Source organism: Mirounga angustirostris, unplaced genomic scaffold (assembly GCF_029215605.1).
Source record: "Mirounga angustirostris isolate CCGP_5_RB_7025 unplaced genomic scaffold, mMirAng1.0.hap1 SCAF_9, whole genome shotgun sequence".
In the NCBI taxonomy this organism is placed as follows: domain Eukaryota; kingdom Metazoa; phylum Chordata; class Mammalia; order Carnivora; family Phocidae; genus Mirounga; species Mirounga angustirostris.
The window spans coordinates 13,558,655-13,570,406 of record NW_026991717.1 but is presented as its reverse complement, the minus strand read 5'-3'; the positions used below and the strand labels follow the sequence as shown (position 1 = coordinate 13,570,406).

At 41.3% G+C, this 11,752-nt stretch overlaps 1 protein-coding gene across 1 annotated transcript in view; it reads right to left on the bottom strand.

Annotated features, from left to right (window-relative positions):
- Positions 1 to 725: 725 nt before the first annotated feature.
- The window catches only part of MCTP2 (multiple C2 and transmembrane domain containing 2), a 183,632-nt gene continuing 172,605 nt past the window's right edge, over positions 726 to 11,752 (bottom strand). Inside the window, exons 20-22 of the mRNA XM_045899479.2 lie at positions 10,666 to 10,775; positions 4,339 to 4,436; positions 726 to 2,158 (exon numbers count right to left, since the gene is read on the bottom strand). Coding sequence (XP_045755435.1) covers positions 2,090 to 2,158; positions 4,339 to 4,436; positions 10,666 to 10,775 — 277 coding nt within the window. The 3' untranslated portion in view covers positions 726 to 2,089. The remainder of the gene's footprint in view (positions 2,159 to 4,338; positions 4,437 to 10,665; positions 10,776 to 11,752) is intronic.

Genomic DNA, 11,752 nt, shown 5'->3' with positions numbered 1-11,752 from the left:
TTTAATTATCATACTGAAACCATAATCCATAAATTTTATCTAAAGAGCATTCTGGAATCTCGTATGAGTTTGATTACTTGTATAAATCTTCACATTTCCCTTACAACGAACATTTTTAACGTTCAAAGTCTACTTAATCAATTAACAATTGTTTTCCACTTACAGTTTATTAAAGGTTGATTCAGTCCTGCTCTTGGTAGCCCAGCTGCTGTCTGTGTCCTAAACTTAATGCTCAGAATTCCCATTGGGCTGCAGAGGGAATAAGTCTGACTAATGATGCCTTCTTGTTGGACAAATTATTTCATTTTGAAATTGTATAGGAAAGGAACAACAATAAAGTATCAGTTCCACTTTTAAATAAATAAGGGGTTATTCTGCTGCTGAGAGTTTTCATTCAAATGACTGATCAGATCTCACATGTCTGTTTAAAAATGTCTGACTTAGGTCGTTACAAAATGACAGACTGTGATAAACTACATGATAGTTGGGAGTGAGACAATGAGGCATTGTTTACACAGAAGATTGAGTAACTGGTTTAACAAAAGAGGTTTTTGGATATCTATTGTATGTACAACTAAGAGATTTACTGGAGCTTTTATAATTTCTGCAAGGCTCTTTTCCAGCCAGCTTCATTAACTTGAAGCAAATCAAATCATGCAGAAATCTGGCTCAGCCAGAAAGAAAACCAGGAAGATATAATATGAAGAAAAACAGACACGGGATGATAAGGTTTAGAATCTTTGGCATTTTTCATAAACATTTTGTTTGAAGATTATTAAATTACAGCCCAGAGAGAAAAAAAAAATAAAACTATTAAATCAGGTCTTTTTACCTCAACTTTTCTTTACAATACACACACACACACACACATATATATATATATGTTATATATAAAACTGCACAGAGTATGTGTCAACAAAATACAGTCTTTACAACTTAAATATCATTTGAACAGAAGGATATTTGCGTGTATTTTATATATGCATAAAATCGGGGTTTTTACTTGGGGGTACTATGAAATGGTGGGGTCTGAAGTAATCAGCTGTTTTTTAAGACGACCTTGGGGTAGTGCTTTTCAAGGAATGGGGTTCTGAGATATATATGCATTATGTGTAGCTTATCTTGCTCAGGAACAAAAGATCAATTTGGACGGCTGAGTTATTTTTACTTTCTGCTCAAAAATGCGGGCAAATACAGTGGTTATGACAATCAGGTAAAGCAGCCATAAATTAGTCCCTTGCTCCTCAGCCTTTCTCCGTCTTCCTAAATACTTTCAGAATTCATTCATTCATCCCCCTCTCTCTGAAGCTCTAATATTGACATTCTATTTTGGAAATAAGCGAAGTCCAGTCAGAAGATATGGCGTTTGTAAGGTAACCAAATACTCTCATGTAACCTTCACTTTTTGGATGAATGGTCCCTTTGGACCTTTGCAAGGCTTCCACTGCCTGCAACGGACTGCCATACACACTGGCATCCAGCACTGGGGAGCTGACTGCCATTGTCCACACACGTCTTCAGTAATCATGGCGCAGGACTCCCAAAGGCTTGTGCTAATCCTGGTAATTATTAAAAAATCTACTTATAAGAGACACTCGTTGGGGAGATGATGCTACTACCAGAGACCTGTGAACTCAAGAGAAAGAAATGGACTCACATGCCCGATAATCTGAAAGGAGTGTGCAAACGCGAGAGGAAAAAACTGAATCTTAAGGAGAATCTGTTGGAGGTAGGAAAACAAGTTCGGAGTCACACTTGCATCCAGGTGGTCTCCCAGCCATTCTCGAGGAGGTTGTTCAGACCCCTGGCCACCTTACTTTACCTCCTATTTGAGAAGGGACCTCAGTCTTCCACGGTCGCTAGATTGTTTCCTTCTGACGGGCCAAGCCGCTAAGCAACCAGCACACCCATGCGTGTGTGGATGTGAGCACATGGGTGTGCATTGGCGCACGTGGAGAAGCAGGGAGAGTACAGGGAGGGCTCCACGCATTTCAGAATAACACCATGGGTACCACCCCGGAAACAGAGAGTGTTGGTCTAATCAACCCAACAGGGAATCGGGTGCTGGTGCCCAAGGCTGGCGTGGGTCCTAGAGAGCGCTGCGCTTCTTCCGAAGGGGGCTCTGGCTGCTGCAGAGTTTCAATTCTGCATACTGCACCTGTGAAAACAAACAGACGGGCCGCCGGTGGTTAGGTAACCCTAGCTCACCACAGTGTGTTAATGGCTCCCCAAGGACAGACCGAGGCAAAGGAAGGAAGGTTCAAAGGTAATGAATCATTTTCTAAACACAGGAACATGGAGGGATTAATTGCAGGAAGGATTTGAGAAGTCATGCATCATTTCTTGAGACCAAAATATTAAAAGCAGATTTTTCTAATGAGATGCATGGGTTTCTACCTGCTCTTGGCACTGCAAGATAATTTTAGTTGTGTGTGTGCCCGTTTTCAACCGCAAGTACGCTTAATAATTGCCTCTTGGGAATGTATATCTTAGTATATGATACAGCAAAACTTACTAAGAAATATTCATTTGCAACTAAGTCTTGGGGGAAGAATTCTCTGTAAATTATATAATACATTTATGTTGCTAGGGAGAGGGAAAAAAATGTTGACATTGATACCGGCCACAGAGTTAAATAGATTTCTCTTAAAAATGAATTGCATTTACAATGGAATGGCTAAAACATCTGTGATAAATATGAGCACTCGGGGAGTCCCCAGTGGAAAACTGTCTATTGTGTTATTCGAAAGTGCTCTTGGGGATACATGGAGGATCTTACTAGCATACTATACATCTTCCTCGAATGCTCTTTTGTAGCGTCCCTCTGTATTCATGTCCACTCCAACTGGATGGCTGCTCGGAGAGGTGGTGCCTGGACTATGTAGAGACAATCCTTGTGGTAGGGTGTGCTGGATGATGATTTCCTTTCTTTGACAAACTCACATTGCAGCTCAAGTGATGCAAGTGATGCAACTCACTCTCATTTGGTGTGTGGGTTTTGATTGGCTGACAGTGGAATGGCTTCATTTAAAGTATTGTATTACAGACCACATGTGCTTACTGGTTTTTAGCATTTGTGTCAAACTCCCCAAGGACACCATGCCCCATCACATATGTTGAGCTACACTTCGTCAAAAGCAGATACATGCAAAAAAGCACCCTTTCCTCAGAGTGTTTGGTGAAGGTCCCCTAGGGGAGCAGGGAATGACATACCTGTCAATCTTCAATGCAAAACAAACAGGGGCCAGGTTACTATTTTATAATCATGTAATGCAAATGTTAACGAGGAACCTCATATTCATAGAATGCATGTAATAGCTAATTATATCATAAAATGGAGATTAAAGAAAAACGGCGTCATGAAGTCTATTTTAATCTCTAGAACTCAGAGTGAAGGGGAAAGAAACTGTAGGTCTTTTCAGCCCGAGTCACTGCCATTGCCCAAGAGCCGCCGTGACAGCGGCCCAAGGATGAAAATCAATACTTGATTTGGATTCTCTCAGATAATAAAGGGTTGTGTCTTTGATCATCATGTTGGTATTTTACACCATGGTCTCCCCATCTACTCCTTCTATGATCTCTATTCTCCTTGAGAGATATCAATGCCTCCCCTCCTTCCTCTGGATTTATAGCCGTCTGATCTGCAGGGGCCTGGCTCGGGCTACTCTACAGGACTTTTTTGCCTGGTTTATTTATTTATTGTTGCCTGGTTTAATCTCTATGCATCCACAGAGACCAGATGCCACTGGACTAAGTGACCATTACCTGTGAATAATACTTCTGATCGATCTCCAATTATTTCACACCGTCTCTGCCTCTATGTGTATGAGAGTGGGTAGGAGCTTTGCCCTCGGCATCCCTAAGTCTTCGGGGGGGAAGGTATAGAAGGGAAGCCTAGGACATAATTGGGGCAAGCAATAATAAAAAAGAATAACCCTCTTGTCCCTTACTTCCCCTAAAATGCCTGCCATCTGGAAGAGGAGGAAAATAAGCAATCCTCCCCTAGCTTGGGATCTCCCACTCTCCCACTCACTGAGCCCATCTTATCCTCCTCAGGGAGGCAAGTGATCAAAAAATGGACAAACACCATCGCACCATACCCACATAGTGTGAGTTCCAGATCCTTCTTAAGTAGCCCTTTTTTGGGGGTAATTTTCCATAATCATCTCATGCTCTGGACAAAGGTTTTCCTGCCACCTTCCTGCAAGCCAGGCCTCTTTAAGGATTTTCTGGCGCATTATCTCAATTACACAAGAACAGCCCTGTGCTCTTCAGGCTCCGAGGATGGCCAGACTTCAGTGCTGGGGTCCCCGTTGGTGGTGACCGTTCATTACGTACCTTTTGAACATCAGATGGTACCCTGGAGAGGAAGTCTAGCAGCTCATTATTGTCGATGGCATAGGGATTTCGAAGCTTCTTCGTAAATTTATTTATGCCTGAAAAATAGAAACACAGGGAGATCTCTTTGTCTATCTGTCTGCCTATCTATCTATCTATCTTTAAAAACTCTCCTGACTGGGGGAGGGGGAGATTCACAAGCAAAAATTAGTGTAAAACAATTACTAGACCTCAAGTCACACACACACGTCACTGTCATGTGGAATACTCACAAATGCCTTTTCTGAAAGGAAGGAGGGGTGGGGGTGATTCTGTGGGACAGGAGTTCTGCCATCTTCAACTGTGAAAATCCCATTACAATCCCAGCAGCAGGATGGCAGAAACACACACTAAAACCGTGGAGCTCATTGGCTTTTTTGGACTAGGCTGATTAACAGCCTCCTCTGCTAGGAAAACAAACATCCCAGATGGGAAAAGGCCTTCATTAGCCCCAACAAGTCTCTGCTTGGGGGCTCTGGACCAAATGTAGCAGTAGGAGGTGGAGGGCGGGAGTCGCTTTTTTGTTGTTAAAAAGAAACTGCAGAAATCTCTCTCCCCTACTCCAGCTCATTTTCACAGGTTTCTCTTCTCTCACTGCAGAACAGAACTTGACGTGTTGATTGTACTTTGATGCTGCAGGAAACTGTGAAAAGTTATTACTGGAAATCATCTTACTATGGCTGCTAACTTAATTTATGGACCGCGACACTGGTGCGTGGGTTTGTCTAGTCAATGGAGTCCCTGCTAATTTAGGATGGGGACAGTGGTAATTAGAGGAGGTTCAACCCTTAAAGTGTCTTTGATGGCTGCACTTTGGGTGTGCGGGCATGCCCCGGGCAAGCTCCACCTGTGGTTTCCTCTCTAGAGGGATGTACCTCTCAGCCACCTTTGTGTCTCCTCCTCTGTTCCTCCCAGCTGCTGGTAAGAGCTCAGGAGCTGTTGTCTTTCCTCCAAAGGTCAACTCTTTCTCATGCTGAGTTTTCCAAGCAGAAAGAGTAAGGTGGTGGGCTTCTGAAGTTCTGCCACAGAGTGCTTGTTTAGCGAGGATCATACCTGAAGCCCTGGTGATGCTGAATGAATTCTCACCTTAGATGAACCCTGACTGACTCTTCCCTCAAAGTCAAGGTAATTTAACTGTTTGACAGTCCCCAGCCCATAAAAGCTTTGCTGTTTTTCTTCATTAAATATTATTTTGCTTTCATCTAAGGATGGAACTTTCTGAGTGATATTATACCTGAGTCATTTCCTTAGAGGGTCAGATTTATATCTGCTTTGCAAATGGGAGCTGGCCATTGTTCATGAGTAAAATGGTGGCCCGGTGGTTGGGCTGGGGAAGGCTCCTTACAAATGATCCTTTTTCTCTCAAGTCAAAGCTGCACTCTGCTTTTCTTCTCTCTACCCCCCACAGCAAGCTTCATGTTTCTAGCTAAAATTTCCCCCAGCGTTCCTTTAAACTAAAATACTCTCACTGTGTTATTCTAAAGATATTTAATTGTAGCATGGGCTTTTTGGCAAAAGAAAACAGACAAGGCAAAATGATGAAGGGAGACAAAGACTTATTGAGAAAAGATATATCTTCTATTGTTAATTATATATAGTGTGCGCATCTGGAGTCTTTACAATGAACAGCAAGGCAGGGATAATCTCACAGCCGATCAAAACACTGCATTCTTAGTCACTGAGAAGATTATAAACCTGCACAGTAGCTCAAATACACCAATAAGGGCAGAAGTGGCCCACAATGCACTGAGATTGTCTGTTTGAAAAACTTAGTGAGAATCAAAATTATAAGCCGCTCCGATTACATGCTTCAAAAGCACACCTTACTTTTTTTTTATGTTGTCAAATGTCAGTAATTCTACAATATTATCTACTGTGTGAGACCAAGTGTCCATGGGGGCTCATGTACTCCTGGGTCCTCAGTAAGGGGCAATGGGTCAAGGAACAAGGGCTATGGAACAGGAATAGCTGGGCCCCAGCTCTGGCATCACCAGGCATCCGCTGTGTGGGTTTAGGCAAACCACTGGACCTTCCTGTGCCTCATATTTCCTACATTAAAATCTGAATAATAAAGACCTGAGCTATAGAGTGTCCTAGGTTGATGGGAGAATCACATGGACAATGTAAGCATGGGGATTCTGTAATTTGGAGTTCCATAACAATGAGGGAGGGCTACCATCATTACTCGAGATGTCAATAAGCCAAAAAACAAAGGGGGGAGAGAAGAATCCCTATACTATATGGCATGTGAGTACACACCCAAATTTGGAAGTTGTACCTTTATCAGCGTGACAGACACGCCTTTCAATATTTTTAACCTAAATGCAGATAGGCAGAGGGTCTATCTGCTCTGGATTTTAATTTTTTAGCACACCCAAAGAAGTGGGATCCAAATACCAAGGGATAACATTTGGCAAAGACACTGTCATTTAATGGTCCCAGATCACAGATTAAACCGATCAGTGGAATAGAATGAGCAATCCAGTTTAAAAAAAAAAAAAAAAAGAATCTCTTGGAGAAAGTTGGAAAAACTGCATGACTGCTTTGCACATATGGCCACAGGTGAACAAACACTTGAAACAGAATTATAACACTATTTTTCAGATACTTGTATGAGTGCCTAGCATGTAGCCCTGACCTCAGTACATTGACGAGAGTGTTGAGATGGGGCAGAGGGTCCTTGCTTGCTCATGTATCAAACAGTTAAGTGCTTGCCACATAAAAGACATTGTGCTATCAAATGGAGATACAAAGTTAAATAAGTCATGGGTCTTCTTTCCAAGAAGTTCATAATCCAGCTTGGTGAGTTCTACCTACCTTGGAACAGAAGTATCCCAGATCAGAACTGAACCATCTATGCTGGAGAACAGAATGAAAGGAATATGGGAAACCTCTTAAAAGGGGCAGAAAACCCTCATGGGATCTAATCTTAAGAAGTGCCTTGCCTTCTAGAAATACATCAGATAGGTGCTCAAAATTCAGTAGATATGGTCTCCTTCAGAAAATGTCAAATATCCCTCTTAAGCCACCTCTCACATCATTTTCAAAATCTACACTCCCACACAAGAGAGGTGGGTGTTGGGCTCAAAAGAAATGCCATCCCTGTAGATCACAGGTATGAAATTTGCAGACATATTAAATATTTGTCAAGTACTTGTTAAAGATCTACTACCTATATATAGCTTCTCTAAAATTATAGGTTAAAAAAGAAAGAAAAATGTATCACCCTTCAAAACCTGACAATGAAGTTGGTGAGTCAAGGAATATTCCTTATGGCCATTATGAAATTAGGCTGCTTTTCAGGGGTTTATGTTAAATAATCCTGGTACTTAATAAGTATTTCTACAAAAATATTATTTGGGTGTACAGAATATGGAAATACAGAATATACAGTTAAGTAATTTTGTTCCAAAGGGTTAAAAAGAGTGGACAAAAAAAAAGGGATCTTAACTCACCACTTTTAGGACTCAATGAAAATGAGTAACTCAGAATAAGGAACAATCTTCTGATCCTTAGTAAAGTTAAAAGGAACACTAGAAATGGAAGACATACGAAGTCATCTTCTACATGAGAAAGTCTCTGACAAGGATACAATATAGGAGATGTGCAAAGGAATGTCCTGGGTCCATGAAGCTTTAAACTAATAACTAATTTGTCTTGGAAAAGAAGTCCTAATAGAAATTGCTGAGTATATTCCAGGATGGCATGGCAGGTTTTACTCAATGAGGCAACAGATCATGTGTTGATTGTCAAAGCTTTTGACTACATTATATATGGTGAGCTCATCAATAAACTATAAGCCCTTGTCCAGAACATAAAACTAATGAACCAGACACAGAAGACAAAGCTCAAAGGGTTACTGTCAGCTTAGGAGAACATAATAAACTCCATGCTATTTAATAATTTCATCCATAAGCTGAATGATAAATAGAGAAGTATCTCATTAATGAGATGCAAAAAGTTGGTGTTTGAAAGCTGCCAAGATCTTGGAGGATAAGATCAAAAGTCAAAGCAATTTGGGATAAACAGAAGGAGGGATTGGACTTCCAAAACTGATGATCAAAGGAGGAAATATAGTCTTTTGTCGACGGAAAGATGCAGAAAAGTCAAGCATGTACCAAAATGATGAGGAGATCCTGAGAAACAGTGTTTGACAAGCTGACCATGCATTCAACTTACACCAGCTTAAAAATGAACAAAATATTGGCCAACTGAATATAGTAATTTTGAATCATTTTTTTAAAAATTTGTTATTGTTATGTTAATCACCATACATTACATCATTAGTTTTTGATGTAGTGTTCCATGATTCATTGTTTCTTTATAACACCCAGTGCTCCATGCAGAACGTGCCCTCTTTAATACCCATCACCAGGCTAACCCATCCTCCCAACCCCCTCCCCTCTAGAACCCTCAGTTTGTTTTTCAGAGTCTATCATCTCTCATGGTTCGTCTCCCCCTCCGATTTCCGCCCCTTCATTCTTCCCCTCCTGCTATCTTCTTCCTTTTTTTTCTTTTTAACATATATTGTATTATTCATATGACTTCACTGATATGAGGAATTCTTAATCTCAGGAAACAAACAGGGTTGCTGGAGTGGTGGGGGGTGGGACGGATGGGGTGGCTGGGTGACAGACATTGGGGAGGGTATGTGCTATGATGAGCGCTGTGAATTGTGCAAGACTGTTGAATCACAGATCTGTACCTCTGAAACAAATGGATCATTTTCTGATTAAGGTCAGACAACAGTTTTAAGATCTGTTTTTTAAATGTTGATCAATAAATGGATTTGCAAGCGAATTCTTAATGAAAAACAGTTAAGAAAGACTGAGATTATTCAGTCTATATAGATAACATTTAGTACATAAGGTATCCAGGGAGATACTTTTATAAAATGTTTCTTCTTGATCAACGGACCCTGAAGAGCTTCTTGATCTCTTTCTAAGGGTCTGTGGACCAATGTGCTAGCATTGTTGCAAAATTGAGAAACAATCAAAAACTAAGTATGGATAGAAGACTTTTGCCAAGAGTGAGGGTCATCAAGGCTCAAAACAGACCTATAAAGAGGGAAATTAGAATATCTTTTTTCTTTTCTCAGGATTTCTATAAAAGAGAGATACTTCTTTATATGGGATTTTCACTTTCTGGACAAAACAGAGAACCAGTGGCTTATGCTCTCTCAAAATCATTCCACTTCTGAAGTTTTATGAGTTATTCTGTTTTTTTTAATGACTTTTCCCAATTCAGCATGTCTACATTTGGCTTTCCTCATCAGCAGGATTCTACTCCTGTGGGTTCTCTTTGAAAAGGTCTACATTTAATGGTTTTAGAAAAGTTGTAGCTTGTATCTGACATGTGCAAGCTCTCAGCTTTTGCTTAAACATGAATGCATCTTAATGCAGTCACTTGTAGGTGGTAACTTCTCTGAACACCTTAACATCCAAGGATCCCTAGAAGGGAGTATCTATGGTTGAGAACTCAGCAGTATTCATAGGAGCCAAGGAATGGAAAACTATGACTGGCAGACTCTTAGGGAAAAGGGTTGATTGCTTCTCCAGCAATTAATTTACTGCAATGCACGCTCCTTCTATCAACCCAGAGCCCACCCAGCAACAGACACAAATATTCACAAAGCTGTTTGTCTTTTGTCCAACTGCTGGCTTGAGTAGTAAATCAAGTCATGCAGTTTATTTCAAGTTTGTGATTTTTGTTTCTACTTTTTTTTAAAGCAGCTAAACTTTATATAGGCACACCATTTACCCTGCTAAATTATAGCTTCCTCTTCTTTCAGGCACTGGTTAGGGAGTAACCACCTCCCTTCCTCTCTACCGCTTCTGGATTTAAGTATGGGGTTAGATTATTTTTCCTCCAGGAGAGATGAAATGTCAGAAGCACCGTGGCAGGGGCCAGATCTACTTTTGCATAATATAAAGGGCAAGATGCAGGTGTTTGCGCACTGTTTGAATAACAGTGTTTCCTGAAAGTTACCGGGCCACGGCAATATATTATCCAAGAGTATTTATGGCTACGAAAGCCCAAAGGGAAATCTCATGCACAATCACATTTTTATTTGATTGCAATTATGCAAGAGGCCTATAAATATCTATGCTGATCGTTCAGGCAACTGGCCTTTTCAGGGAGGTCCTGCAAGTTTTGTTCCCAAAATACCTTAATCTCATGTTTAATTGCCAACAAGAGCACATTTAAAGTTGAGGGTCGCACTTGACAAATGAGTCACTGGTTCTTACCTAAAATTGACCACTCGCAAAAGGACCATGCCAGACTTACCCCAGATTAAAATGATGTACCGGAGTGGAATAAAATACAAAACGATGGTGGTCACTGCCAGGATCAAACAGGCCAGGAACGAGAGGAACGGGACCGTCCAGTTAAACGTGCTGCAGACAAAGCACATCACTATCATTCTCTCTGATGCTCTACAGCACCTACCAGTTCATCTTGCCATGTTTATTTCTTAGTTACACAAATGAAAAAGGTCTACTGGAGAAGTCCCTTTAACAACCTGGAGAGAAAGCTCTGCCAAGCTGGGGATGGCACAAACATCACTGAGGTCCTGAGGAGCAGGTCCCAAGACCAACTGCCAGCCAGCTTGTCAGAGTCCTGGTGACTTTGCCTTCCTGGAACCGACAGTCTTTAAGGGAAGACTCTGGCTCCCATAAGCGATGAAAGACTACAGTGTGGTCAGGATGGCTCCATGCATGGAGATCTTCAAAACAAAAGGTTAGTGATGTCACTTCAAAGTCAACAATTCTCTCCATGAAGACATGGTTGCCAGTGAATATTTAGAAAAGGGAGTACATTATTAAGGTGCTCTGGTGCTTTTTTTGTTTTCTCTTTTTTTCTTTTTGAGAGAGAGAGTGCACAAGGTAGGGGGAGGGTGGAAGGGCAGAGGGAGAGGGAGAGAGAGAGAATCTCAAGCAGGCTCCACGCTCAGTGCAGAGCCCCACACGGGGCTCCATCTCAAGACTTTGTGATCATGACCTGAGCCAAAATCAAGAGTCCAACACTTAACTGACTGAGCCACCAAGGCACCCCAACTTCTGTGTTTTCTGATAACTTCTTTTTAGAATTTTCGGACTCATTGACTCTAGAAGGTTGAGTGCCCTGAAAAGGGCTGGAGGCATTTGACTGTAAACCATTAGGCCACCAACCCATAGATAACAGGTTATGTGACCACATGTTATGTTCACGGGGCCCCTGGCTCCTTTCAGCATATCCACTGCCTCCTTTGACTTGTGTGCAAATGAAGATCTGGAACATGGGATGTAGAATTGAACAAATAGTGGAAATCTTTGCATGGTCCTAGAAAATGATCTGTAGATCCCATGTTCTGCAGAGAACCCATGAGAGCCTA